The 14,893-nt window shown below is 32.1% G+C and overlaps 2 protein-coding genes across 2 annotated transcripts in view; one reads left to right on the top strand and one right to left on the bottom strand.

Annotated features, from left to right (window-relative positions):
- The first annotated feature begins 350 nt into the window (after nucleotides 1–350).
- On the top strand, nucleotides 351–6,628 carry LOC108685828 (B-box type zinc finger protein ncl-1). Its single transcript, XM_018190808.1, has 9 exons — nucleotides 351–1,436; nucleotides 1,928–2,259; nucleotides 2,477–2,681; nucleotides 2,767–3,274; nucleotides 3,952–4,122; nucleotides 4,328–4,581; nucleotides 4,690–5,047; nucleotides 5,241–5,473; nucleotides 6,103–6,628. Exons 1-9 carry the CDS (start codon nucleotides 669–671, stop codon nucleotides 6,205–6,207), a joined length of 2,934 nt encoding a protein of 977 aa, XP_018046297.1. The 5' UTR covers nucleotides 351–668; the 3' UTR covers nucleotides 6,208–6,628.
- Nucleotides 6,629–12,793: 6,165 nt separating this feature from the next.
- The window catches only part of LOC108685829 (synembryn), a 3,167-nt gene continuing 1,067 nt past the window's right edge, over nucleotides 12,794–14,893 (bottom strand). The window contains 7 exon segments of the mRNA XM_018190809.1: nucleotides 12,794–13,000; nucleotides 13,223–13,342; nucleotides 13,420–13,567; nucleotides 13,657–13,801; nucleotides 13,947–14,193; nucleotides 14,299–14,477; nucleotides 14,570–14,846. Of these exon segments, the coding sequence (XP_018046298.1) occupies nucleotides 12,874–13,000; nucleotides 13,223–13,342; nucleotides 13,420–13,567; nucleotides 13,657–13,801; nucleotides 13,947–14,193; nucleotides 14,299–14,477; nucleotides 14,570–14,846 (1,243 nt within the window). The 3' untranslated portion in view covers nucleotides 12,794–12,873.

Genomic DNA, 14,893 nt, shown 5'->3' with positions numbered 1-14,893 from the left:
ATATATATATATATATATATACACATACCTCTATATATATATATATCGACGCGACAACCGTTAGTCGCGCGCGCATACACAACGAACGCAATTCGCGCGCGCGCGCGCGCGCGTGCGGACGCTCGTACGGAGGCTCGCGAGAAGGAGCGAGAGCGAGGGATTTTCTTTTCCTTTTTTCCTCTAACGCGAGAGCGCGCGCGCACACATCCATATACACGGTTCCGCGTGCGTTTCCCTGGTGCGCGACCCAGTCGTGCTGAAGCTCAGTGAAGCCAACCAGAGCCAGCCTGGGCGAGTTTGGTCTCGTGTTTTGTTTCTCGCGCGTGCGAGCGTGCCGACAGTATAATGTTTCGAGCATCGCGCGCTTCGTGAGAGAATCCGAGAGTCTTTGCCATCTCCCTCATTCTTTACTGAACGCGGAGGCAAGAAGAGGAAGAAGAAGTAGAAGCAGGATAATCAAGGAAGCGAGCGGGAAACGAAAAATTTCCAACTCTCTTTTTCTCTCTCTCTTTCTCTCTCTCTCTCTCCAACTCCTTTATCCCGTGACAATCCGACGGGTCCATAAGCGTGAGAGATAGAAGCACAATCAGAGGACATCTCCCTCCTTCTCGAGTGCAACCCTCCTCCTCCCACCCGCCTTGTGAATTGCGCGCGAACAGCATCGCAGGATGGCATCGTCCACGGTGGCTGTTCCGTCGGGAGCTACCTCGGTGCCGACGGTGACAAACGGCAGTGGCGGCGGTGGTGGCAGCAGCGGTGGTGGTGGTGGTAGCAGCAGCAGTGACAGCAGTAGCAACGGTGGCATCGTCGTCGCGGCTGGCACCGAGGAGATCGACGGCAGCGATATATTTGGCGAGCGGAACAACGTCAATTCCGTCAGTGGCTACAACAACAGCGGGAACCCCGGTGATGCCCTGGAGGAGATGACGTGTGGTAATGGAGAGGCCAATAATCAGGGCTGTGCCCTGTGTATGAGCAAGCTGTGCTCCCCCAGAGTACTCTCCTGCCTACATGTGTTTTGTGAGGCATGCCTGGACAAGCTGCTTATGGACGAAGCTGGGGATTCCAAGGTGGGCTCTGTTATAAGCTGCCCTGTATGCCATCAAGAGACTTCCGTTAGTTCTAAGGGCGCCGCGTCGCTCACGTGTGACTATGTTCTCACCAATATATTGGATATGTCCGCTATCGAGAACATGGCAGTACTATGTACCTCCTGCAAGGCCAAAGAGAGCGCCGTGGCGCGTTGCTCGGATTGCGCCAATTTTCTGTGCCCAAATTGTAACACGGCGCATCAATTCATGCGCTGCTTCGAGCATCATAAAGTAGTTGCCTTTGAAGATTTGAAGCAATCCAACGAAGCTATCCCAATACACAAGCCAATCTTTTGCGAATGCCATCCTGCTGAAAATATGAAGTTTTACTGTCATACATGCCAGGTAAGTGGAAAATGGACAAGTCTTTTTATACTTAGGTATTATAATTGTCATCTGGCATTTAACATGTATTAAGAAATCTTATTGCAATATCTATAAATACTCAAAATAATATTATTAATGTATTGTAATTTAAATTACAAATCTAATTTTCTACAATTTTTAAATGTATAAAATTATAAATAATATTTGATATTCTTGATATACTGATTGAAAAATATATTTTCTTTCATAAATATATAAAAAAGAATTAATGTCAGTTAACATTTATAAATGATGAGTAATTATTTGTTGAAAGATAAAAAAGTAGTTATCGTTTTTAAAGAGACGAAAAAATTTATATTGCAGAAAAAATGTTTAAAATGTTTTTTATGTATGAAAAAATATTTTTGTGTATATACATATTGTACACCTATAATTATATTAATTATATTAATATAATTATGTCTTTAATGAAATTGTAATTAAGAAGTATTAAATTGTATGTATATCAGGAACCTATTTGCAATGAGTGTTTGCTTGTGGAACACAAAGCACCAGAGCATCAATATGAACGACTGACAGATGCAGAACCACGACAAAAAGAAGAAATAATTAACCTGATGACTGAAAGTAAAGTAAAAATGACTGAATGCGATCAAGTTACAGTACAACTGGAAAATGCACTTAGTGAGCTGCAAGTACAACACGATCAAGCAAAAGATTTAATTATGGAAACTTTTCAAAGTTACAAGGCCATACTAGAGAAATGTAAAGACAATGCTTTAAGTGAACTCGAAAAATTGCATTCAAACAGAGAACTTGAAATTATGGATGCTTTTCATAGGTATATATATTTAATTTTAGTTATTTTAATTAGTTATTATTATTAATTGTTTATCATTATTATTAAAAAAAAACTAGAAGATAAAAGATACTTGTATCAAAAAGGATAAATAGAACAAAATTTTTAGCAATAACATTTGTCGAGAATAAAACTGTCCTGTTAATAAAAAAATCTTTCTTTCTATGAACATTCTGTTATATTTGAAATTTTGTTGCAGTGTTGAAAAGACTGCAGAAAAAATAGAAGACGCTTGTCGTTTTACCTCAAGATTGCTAGAACATGGCGATGCAGTGGAAATCTTAGCACTTCGGCGTATTGTAGGAGTGCAATTGATGAACTTAATAAAAAATACACCAAAACATAATGTAACATTCTCTATTGAATTTCAAACCGATTATAATCAATTTGAGAAAACTGTAAAGGTGAATATGTGCATAATATATTTTATTCAATTATAGATTCTTTTATCCAGTTATATATAATAATCATTGTGAAAAATTATTACAGGAAGTATTTGGAAAATTTCATACTGAAAGTACACTAGAAGTGAAACCTCATCCCGAACCAATCTCAACAATATCGGGTGTCTCTACAAATCAACAAATAGTTCATACCACTTCAATGGGTTGTCCAAGTTCTATTAGCACAAGCTCTCCCATTTCACTTCCCACATCTATGCAATCCTCTTTTGAAGGTGAACCTTCATTCATTATTCCACCGACTTCAAGTCCTCAAAATATTCCACCTCCTCCACCACCTGTACCTCTTCCACCAGGTCCGGTTCCTATTCATGGATTCACTAGCATTCAAGAATATAATCTTCAGCAGTTGGCCAGTTTAGCAGAGAAAGTAGAAATGGTAGGCGATACTGGTGTAGTTGGACCTAGTTCGAATCCTAGTCCAACTCCGTCCTTTACTTTGGCAGATTTATTTGCTGGAGATCTAAGTTCTACGAGCCATGCCATTAATAATCTACAAGCTCTTGCGAAATTAGGAAATACTCTTGGTAATCAAGGTAAGAAGTATAACATTAAAGATTTATGAAGTTACTCTAGTAATACCAATGTCCTTCCCTCTCTTATTTCTTCCAGACCTAATCCCATACATTTCCCGATTTTCCCACAAATTCACAGGTACTTTAAGAACTATATTGAGAGATATTTTACATACAATTTAAAAAATTTATATTATAGGTGCTATATAATATTTTATTTTATTGTTACTTTCAATTATTTTTGTATGTTACACTTGCTATCATTAAAATTAGAAATCTCTTTTCCGTAACATAATGCTATTATGCTATTTCGTTTTAAATGACATTTTAAAATATGTCTTCAAAATATATTTCGACAGGAGGTAATGCAAACTCGGATTGAAGTATTGTATTCTTTAGAAAATTTTAACTTGACAAATAAATTAAACTGAGTTAAGTTGCAAATTTGATTTTCAAGTTTTTGATAGGATTCATAAGATACAACTTTTGAAAGATAAAATTAAAATCGGATTTAGCATTACCTCTATTTTCTATTATTCTAAAGTTTAATTTGAAAGAAAATAATTGTATAATAGGTATAAATACATATTATTTAGCCCCTGAAATATTGATATAAGAATTATTAATATATACTAAAAGATTAACGAAACATGTATTATTATATTTCTGCTTATTGTATATTTATTGCTTTGCTGCAGATCTTGGAAATACCACCATTAATGGTGGTGGTGGATTAGTATTGGGACGTGGACCTTCACCAGCCATTGTAGATACCCCAAATTTGGGTCCTTTGGCTGCCAATAGTCTATTAAATGGAGGATTTCAATCATTGTCCTCTTCCACTTCGCCGATACTTTCACAGGGTGCTGGTAAGATAATTCCGATTTTTGTGTATACATGTTAATATTACTCAGAAAAAAAAAATCAAAATTTGCTTATTTTATACAATACATTTTGCATTTATATCTTAACAAAAGATATAAAGGATTTAAAAGAGAAAAGTTTTTCTCAATATTAAATATCTTGTATATTAGTTACTGTATATGTTTACCAATATTGATGTTTTATTTTTAGATGACTTAATAGGTGATTCTATGCATAATATGCCTGTAGTAGGAAATACTGTTGCCAATCACGTAACTGGATCAGGAACAGGGAATTATCCTGCTCATCCAAGAACCCAGAATACAAAATTAACGCCTATGCATATCCGAAGCAAGTTTGGACAATTAGGTCCCAGTAAAGGGCAATTTAATTCGCCCCATGGATTTTGTCTGGGGACTGATGAGGATATTATCGTTGCAGATACAAATAATCATAGAATTCAGGTATATACTTCATAATGATACATGTCACAAATAAGTATTATATATAAAAAAATTATATATAAAGTATATATAAACATAATATAAATTTTGTGGGTATATTAATTCTAGATTTTTGATAAGACTGGTACCTTCAAATTTCAATTTGGTGTTCCTGGTAAAGAAGAGGGACAATTATGGTATCCTAGGAAAGTAGCCGTTATGAGAAATAATGGCAAATTTGTTGTATGTGATCGTGGAAATGAACGATCTCGAATGCAGATATTTACAAAGAATGGCCACTTTATAAAGAAGATCGCTATTCGTTACATCGATATCGTAGCTGGCCTAGCTGTTACCAGTCAAGGTCATATTGTGGCTGTTGACAGTGTGTCGCCAACTGTGTTCGTAATCAGTGATACAGGAGATCTTTTGAGGTGGTTTGATTGTAGTGACTATATGAGAGAACCAAGTGATATTGCTATTAGTGGTAAGCACACTTTATCACTCTTAATATTTACAATGAAATATAATTATAATTAATTAGTGGTAAGCACACTTTATCACTCTTAATATTTACAATGAAATATAATTATAATTAACATAATTAATTATGCTCGTCAATACCTTGGACAAACTGCAATTTATAATATTAATAATCAAATTGTATATAAAATTTTTAGGCAAAGAATATTTTGTTTGCGACTTTAAAGGACATTGTGTTGTGGTGTTCAACGAAGAGGGTAAATTCCTGCGTCGCATTGGCTGTGAGAATGTAACAAACTTCCCGAACGGGATTGATATTAGTGATGCAGGAGATGTATTAATTGGGGATTCACATGGTAATCGTTTCCATGTAGCTGTCTTCTCCAGAGCGGGCTCTTTAATATCAGAGTTTGAATGTCCATATGTGAAGGTAGAGTATTATATCTTTCATATATTAATCTAAATACATATATTTTTTTATATAATATAAATATAAATGAAATTTGAATTCTGGAAATGGTTTACCATTTTCCAGTCACTTCTTTTAAAAATCGAAATGTGTACACATGTGGGATGACGATTAGAATCGATCCGTCAATTATCAATTTTTCATTTGACATATTAATTATAATACTTTAATTACCAGTAGTAATAAACTGTTGTACTGGTGATTAGTCTAAAATAAAATTTAATTAATTTATCCTGGCTGAGGTAATATTTTTCGCAATAAATTTTTTTCTTTCTAATTTAATTTAGGCAGGGATTATTAGCGTTTCAGAATGATTGTGTTGAAACCGAATGTTATCGGTTTGCAATTATATCTGGAATAAATTGATTCAATAAAAGAATATATAATGTATTATTTGTAACATCTAAAATTTGACCGATCTTGGCTTTTTTTATCGTATTTAATGTAAAAATTAAGTATTTAATATTTATATTTTATAAAATATACATATTTTATTTTATTAAAACAATTTTTACTAAATATTTATAAATATAATTTTAAAATTTTAAAATTAATAGTGCTTTTAAATATTATAATGTTATATTTTATAGGTGTCTCGGTGTTGTGGATTGAAAATAACTTCGGAAGGATATATTGTAACACTGGCCAAAAACAACCACCATGTCCTTGTTTTAAACACTCTTTATATATTGTGAAGTGGCATCAGATGAGTAAGTATGTTATAACTTCCTTCTGCAAATGGAAACTTCTTTGGAAACTGCTCTCAACGAAAGATGGAAAAGGCATGCCCAAGGCATTACGTTCGAATATTGGGCCTATCAAAGCAATAGAAACAAGTGCAGCATGCAGCTTTAATAGTTGTAAAAATATAATGCGTCCCCGTTTTATGAAAGTAACAATGTTGAAAACAAAAAAAAAGCAGAAAGGTAATGTACGTCTCCGACCAAACAGTATAATAGTAACTTAGCAATTTGCATTTTGGTAAACTGCCAAAGTAAATTAAATTAACTAAGTGGAACCAGTTATAAAGAGAGAAGCAGTTAGCTATATCAACCAATAAGCAACCAACCAACGAGTTGGATCGCTTGTAGTAGAGAAAGCAATTTATAATGGCCTTCCGTCAAAATTGGTTGTTGTACATCATTTTTGACATGTCAGTATTTTAAGTATGTTTATAAATCAAATTATTCTAGTCTCCGACGAGCACTTTCTATACACTGGTTTCGATTCGTGCTCGGAATAAGACGTTCTCATCCTGATTTTTTATTAATCAAGGATGTTTGTCTTCTTAGTCCTAACTGATGCTTCAAGAGAGATGCATGTAAATGCACAGATTACGTTTAAAAAGTTTTCCTTTAAGAGCTTCTAAGTAACTAATAAATTCAGCAGGATAAATTTCACGATGAGAGGATCAAAATTTTTTTTCGCTTAACAGAAAAAAAAAACGAAAAAAAAGAACGTTGCATGCTGCGAGGTAGTTGATAGTACTTCCTGCTCTTATCATATCGTATTTCTAAAGAAGAGAATGAAACAATACTCCTCATTGCAGCAGGCACGAAGCTTAATAAGAGCTATGTTCCTGATTTCTTTCTGCGCGTTTGAAAATGATAGTTGAGAACATAATATAAAAACAACGTTAATGTGCAAGGAATAGATTATGGTATGTTGAAAATCAAACATTTAATATCTTATATAAAAAGTATCGTACAGAAAAGATACTTTGAGCGTATAAAAAAAATGAAATAATTATTTACACTTACAAGACAAACGAGTAGATCCCATTTGTGCATTGTTAAAATTAGACGAGACACATAATGGTTACAATATTTACTCAGGATGCTTTATTATGGTCCATCATATGAATACGACGTATATGCGTGTGTGAATTATTGGTTCGTGGTGCTAGTGAATAATGTATCCATACCATGTAAATGTATTTGTTATAAAATTACAGAAATCGTTCCCGCGCATTTTTTACAATGCAGGGGAACGATTTTGTGTAATATATTATATAAGATTCATAAGTACATAATATATACCACCGGTATATTATATAGGGACGATACTTTATCTATGTAAAAAAAAAAGGAAATAACGTACAGTTTGCTAAACAACCTCTATTTATGTATATATTAACATAATACATGAAAAAGAAAAACCACATAAGACACATACATATATAGAAATACACATATTTTTTAGGGTTGTTTACATGATCAGCCTTAAGATTTGATTGAACTAAAATGCAATGTGTATACAATATATACATCGGATATTTGGCAGATTGCTACACTGTGTTACCTTACATTATCTACAATAACGTTTAATTATAAATACTATCTTGCCATACCAAATGCTAGGTAGCACATCCATATATACATATAATTATATATATATACATACATATATATATATATATATTTATACTTGACTAGCTTTATCAAATTCGTTTGCATACAGGAAATTATATCGATAATGTCTGGTTTCATTACTCGTGTGAAGCAAATGAAAAAAATTTAGACAAACGAGAAACAAAAAAGGGCAGTACTAGGAGGCTATTTTAAAGTTCGCGCATAACATCGGCATTTGTAGTAAATTGCACGAAGCCTACATACATACACCTAAGCTAATCAGTCGTACTCATCTCTCGTGTAACGTTAGAAGTTTTAATTTTATATATAAAAAGAAAAAAAGAAAAGAAAAACTAATTCTGAAATATTTAATAGTCATGGTTAGCAGAGTTATATAAATAATGCCTGTGATAATAGTATCGTCAGGATAAGTTGTGTCCTTAAAGAGTCTCTGATGTTGTTGCTAGGTAAATATTGATTAGAAGTGTATCAATGTGAGATACCGTTGGTGCCGCCTGCAAGGTGTTTTTACAAGCACAATAACGCCACAGATGCAGAGCGGACCATCAATCGTCTCTAATGATACGCGTTAAATATAAAAAGAAGAAAATATTCAAAATAAAGAGAGAACATGTTGCAAAATTTTTGCCAGTCATATTTAAAAAAAAACTCATAGTGTAACGAATGGATGACCATTAACGAGAGGGTCTTTTACCTCACAAAATTATTATATTACGCTCACCTTATATATACTTGAATATTTTAGTATAGATTTACTCTTTACATATTTTTATCTCTGTGGAAGACTACTTGGCTAATTTAGGCCACTGTTGAAATTCACCCCTTATTTGCCTTGATGTTTAAATTACAACAATAATATATAAAAAAAAGGAACGAGAATTACTTGTTACGTAAATGGTAATTGTGATAGATTTTTTGATGATTTTTACAATCTCAAAAGTCTTATTATCCTAATATGTATAGAATTATATAGTCACTCTGTACGTAATAGATAAACTTTGCTTACCTTGTTAAACTAATATTAAAAGCTCTCATAACTATTCACACTAAACAGTTTTACAACTGGCAGTGTAATCGAAGATCGTATTTCGAGTATGGGATAGGTTTTGTGTGTATTACTCTTTAGCAGTACTATTTTTATTGCTATACAACTTCCAAGGCCTTTTAGGTGCCACAGGTTCTCCGACATAATTTCAAGCAAAGAATTATTTGATCTTTCTATTTTGCGTTCGCCGTGGAGTTAAAATTATAATTTTCCATTTCCTTCTAATAATTGTAGACTTGTCACCTGTTTTATTTGTAAATCGGAATTAATGCGCGATTACGTTTGTTTCCCGATACAAAATTGCTCTCGAAATTTTTACAAGCTACGTTTTACAGTACTTGGCAACACGAGGAAGACATTTACGAGCCCTCGGGCTGCTCTGTTTCTAATTTCGCGTACGATTTGCGTGAATCGACACAATATTTGTCAATCGTAAAATATGTCGTGTATTTGATGAGGAATCGTTGCTATATATCACACGAAAAAATATGTTCCTGATTTTCAAAAGAGGAAGAAGAAAAAAGAAAAGAGTCGCATATATTATACAATAAGAATTATTGCGAATGTTCACAAGCATTAATGAGACAGCTACAATTATATAAATAATAGGACTAACATGACACGACATAAATAAACTGAATTCTAGCCTACGGTTAATCATAGTCTTCCTAGAATCCTAAAGAAAAAAAAAAAGAGTATGACTTCGCTATATTGATTAGGGCATGGCCAATTAACACTATATAGCTGGTTATAAATGGAGAAAAGCGTAACACGAAAAGAGTTATCTTACGAATTGCGCTTCGAATTAACAGCTCCATATTATTTTACTCGACATGGCTTATACATTAAAAGTCCGTGATTAATTTTTACTTTTTTATGCCTTCAGCATAATTTAAGTTGAATTTTTACAAGAGGAAAAGAGGGGTAAACAATCTATGATCAAAAAGGAAAGGAGAAAGAAAAAAAAGCCATAGCTCATTATGTATAAGCGTTCCGCGTTATTTTTGTAATATTTTTATTCCTTACTCGCTCGTATACATTGTCTTATATATATATATAATTAATTTTTATCTTTATGCAAGCATTATGTGTTCGATCGGCTGTTTCTGACGCTATTATAGCGTACTTATTTGGATACGTTAGATCATTTTTCCGTGGTAGTTATTGCCGGGGAATACGTGGTACGAGCTTGCTATACATATTTTGATCTATTACGTTTTTATTCGGGCAATCCGGAAAAACGGAATTGCTTTCAAATGTGTATTTATATTATTTATATATTGTTTTGTTTAATTGGTTTTATAAATTTCTCGCTACAGTTTATATCTTATTCGAAAAGATAAGAAACATTATTGACTGGTTTCTATTATACACTTCATTTCATTTTAATTGTGTTCTTTTCAGATACACACATACACACGTTTATTGTCATTGCTTTAATTTTTATATTTTTGTTGCTAACATTTTTTTTCTTTTATTTCAAATACTCAATCTGAGGTGGAATGACAAGGAATTCTATACAGCTTGTCATATTACCTCGTAGGAAAAGGCAGAAAAAAGCGATTAGTTCATAATGAGTATTGATGTTGATTTTACTTTAACAATTTAACTACATTCCAAATCGATCATTTTTATCTGTCACTTCGTATGAGATAGAAAAATTAAATTCTTTAGTGCCAAAACAGACTAATCAGAGTATTTATATAACATGTATATTATTGCTTACAATTTGTTTTATTCCTTATAAGTTTATTTTATTCGTCTTTTTAAGTTGCGTCGCGCGCGAGTGTTGAAGTTCTTAGAGTAAGAAGACAAAAAATTACGATTAAATCCTTGCTTAGTCAGTTAAAGTACAAATATTTAATATATATATATATATTCTATCTTTAGAAAGTAAGTAACGCGAAAGGCATGTTAATGGCGTATATACTGTTACTTGGTTTCATTCCTCAACAGCACTAGCTTTATTTATTTTGCATTAGTTTACTCGATGTAATACTTAACAGGCTGAGAGAAAGGGTAAAGAAAACGCTTTCGCCATCTGCCCTATACACGTGTAATATTTATTTTTGGATATTACCACACGTTCCTTTTTGGAGGTACTTTGTTTACATATCAAATTGACCACTAAAACCGCGTTACATACAGTTGCATTCCAATCCGGTATGCTGAAAAAGCGTCAACTTGTCGAGTAGCATACCCTCGAATATATCCGTTCGGTGATCTCCGTATTTCTACTTACTTTTAAGTAGTGATCGCGAGGCTGACTTGAGAGAAACTTTTTATGGTAAAGTGACATTTGATTCTTAAAGCTTCTTACAGCTCATTTGCAGCTTATTGCGTAATCGAAAATAAGCGTCTACATTGAGCAATTGTGCTTTACCAAAAGTTAAAGCCTGGCTCCATCACATTTCTCTATGCAAAATTAGTTTCTAGTGTCGTTTCTCTCAAATCTATCTAAATAACATACTAAATAACATGTACTATGTATATCTGAAATGAACTTTCTAATGATTCAACCTATGTTGTACACATACAAATGTTGTAACAGCTGTCACGAAATGATAATGCGGATTACTGTGTGTAAACCATGTTTTCCTAAAAACCTCCATTGGTATTTTGCATAGAACGAGGTATTTCTGGGGGAAAAAAAAAAGAAAAGATCTTAAATATTCCGACATCACTTACACTTCAAAATGTAAACTGTATAAGAATAGTACAACTGACGAAAAAAGGTAAATTGTAATGCAATATGGAAAGCGCGTGTATACCAATATATTTTTTATATGCTAATGGGATGCCAAGGAGCATGGTCATCTTGTAATGTAACGTATTATTTAGAGTTATACACGTCCAGAGATCAACTGTGTACACACAAATCAGTTCCCTTTGAGACTACTCAGCCTTTATTGAACATACCCACCCCCCATTGTCGGACTACTTGAATTTCGAAGTATTTCAAATATGTATCTATATATATCTCTTAGTTTACGAGTTTTACGATTTTTTATCTTCCAAAGTTTGTCAAGACTAGTCCCCGAAATATCTGTAACACAGATCTAACTCTCTTCTATTATTTTTTTTTCTTTTTATTTACCGCAAATCAGCTTTTTTCTATCTTGAAACCAAATTTTAGTTTCATTTTTATATAAAATATTCAAATTTATGGTATTATACGTATACACATCTATATACACTTTTACAAAAAAAGAAAAAAAAATATTTTAATCTACATAATGTATTACATAATTAAAGATACGGAACATTTGCTACTTATATATTTGTCAAATGTATTATATTGAAAATATTTTATTATAGGATGGACAAATTTAGCCTTAAAATAAAAGAAAATAAATGTTCTTTGTTGATCGTACATTGCTTCATCATATCAACTCAATTTGCCATTACTTGTCAATTCATATGTACTGTCCTATACTAAGATATTCTCAAATGATATCACTATGCAGTTATTTGAAACGTGTAGAAGTATACATTCTTGTCTGCGCATAGGCTGCAATGCAATAATAATATATTGTGATGCTCACAAAGCACATAACACATTTTACCAAAATTGTAATGTTTAAATATTTCATGTGATTTTGGAAACTGTTATATATTTTTTATTTCCTGCCAATTGTTTAATTTGTAATGTTGTTCTTTGTTCTCTTTTTCAATAAAGTAATCAACTAAATATGAAATTCTTTTTATTCACTGTAATCACCTCGGACGCAATTTCATGTATGAGAAAACGTTTTTTTATACGATATTCGCATATTTATAATCATATATTTTACGTAAACAATTGTTACTGATATTTATCTAATGGAAGCGACTAATTTAGTGCGGGCCTAATGTCAGAACAAATTTTCGACTTAAATATCTTTATTCGGACAGATACATCTATACATATACAGATTGTCCTATTTTGGAGATATATAACATATTTATTCGGAGTCTGAGTCCTTTCTGCCAAACTGCTGTTTCGGTAATTCGTTCTGCAATTCAAGAACATGTTCTATCGGTTCTGGTTTCCCATCATCGCCGATGCGGCAAGGACGCACGACTCCTTCCCTAAGCAACGATGTTATCTTGATATATATTTTTTTATATATATAGAAAAATATTATCATTATGGCGTTTGCAGTTGATAATATATTGCTGGTTTACATAATGATGTTATAAATATATGAAAATAGCTTTTGTTTAGCATTAGATCTCGATATGATTGTATATCTTTACGCATATCTTTGATCTGTGACGAATAAATAAAATCTCTCAATATATATTACTCACTTTGTTAATTTATTAACCAGATTTACTAATTTTAAAGCTTCGTATTCCTTTTGTTCCTCTGTCATGCCTTCAAGCGGATTTGGTTTGGAATGCTCGAAACATCCAGTTACTGGGTTTATTCTGAAAATAAAAGAAAACCGTTTATTTATAAAGTTTTTCGTTTCGTCTTAATCAATTATGTTTCGTCGATTGCTTACCGTTCTTTATATTTTTGATATTCTTCCGTTTCGCTATCTTCCGATTCAGAAGAATAAGCTGTTTCCGCTTGGTTACGCCCTAATAATCCTTTAGTGGCAAACATTCCCGCCGCATTTCCATATCCTGTATATTTCACCATACGGCTAACTGTAAATAATATTGATATTACAATATCATAACATTATTAACACTAAATCAAATATCACTTGAAATATTTTAATATGGCAGATAAATACCATTTTCTTTACAAAGAACAAACAAAAGTTCTGCAACTAGATCACGTAACTCTGTGATAGGCGACGTTAGTAACTTGCATAACTTAGCCCTTAATGTCGTCCCTTCTTCAGGACGATTCATCACATCCTTTAATGGAGGTAAAATCTATAAAATTTATTCATGAGATTATTTATTATTTTGGGCAATTAAAAAAAAATTATTTACTAAAATTTTTTTCTTTATCAAGAGTAAATTTTAAAAAAAATTTTATTATAAAAATAACTATTCAAATTTTATTACAAGATTTTACCTGCAGTCTTATGTATTTGCGAACAAGCCTCTCTGATTTGACAAGTCTAACCAATGCAGTAATTATTGGAGAGAAATTTTCTAGTAAATGTGTTTTACATTCTAATCTTTTATCTAAAAATCTAAGTAAAACGCATATAGCGCTCATATCCATGTTTTGGTATACATCTTTGCAATTTTTGCTGTTGGTTTGTATAATTGATGTATAACAACTAAACGGTATCACAGTCAACAAATTGACGATATGGCTGAAAAAAAAATAATTTTCTTATAAATAAGACTAATTTTCTTATAAAAGATATCACAAATTATTATTATTATTTATAAGATATTACAAATTGTTATTATTTTACCTTTCAAGGTCATCTTGTTGCACTGAATATTTAAGAGTTAACAATTTATACAAAATTAACACCAAATTCTTATATTTTTCTTGGTCCACAACTCCGATATCATCAGAATGTATATATAAATTAAATAGAACTTTTAAAACTTCACAGACTATTGTTATCTCTCTTGCTGTCTCTTCAGTCTAAAAGAAACAAGAAAATTTGAATTTTTTAATTGATGTAAAATATCAATAAATGATATTTAAATAAATCTTTTTATTTTATTCACAATTACCTCGCTATTTTGATTTTGAGCTGCAAATTCCTCTATTATTTTAATAAGATATACATCACCATATAAATCAGTTTTGATTATGTCCCTCGTAGATGTATTTAGTGCAGTCAGTAAAAACAATATTCTCACGTCAAATAATTTGACATCATAGGAATCATGTGTCATATAATTTTTAATTCGATCGATGAGGTAAGGCAAAGAAGAGATTAATACTTGCGACTGTTGCACTTTTATACTATTAAATAATAAATTACACAGCAACTTCAGTGATTCTATTGTAACTGCAATCAAAAACATTCATATATTTAAATATATATATATATA

Source organism: Atta colombica, unplaced genomic scaffold (assembly GCF_001594045.1).
Source record: "Atta colombica isolate Treedump-2 unplaced genomic scaffold, Acol1.0 scaffold160, whole genome shotgun sequence".
Classification (NCBI taxonomy): domain Eukaryota; kingdom Metazoa; phylum Arthropoda; class Insecta; order Hymenoptera; family Formicidae; genus Atta; species Atta colombica.
This window is presented reverse-complemented; position numbering and strand designations above follow the sequence as displayed.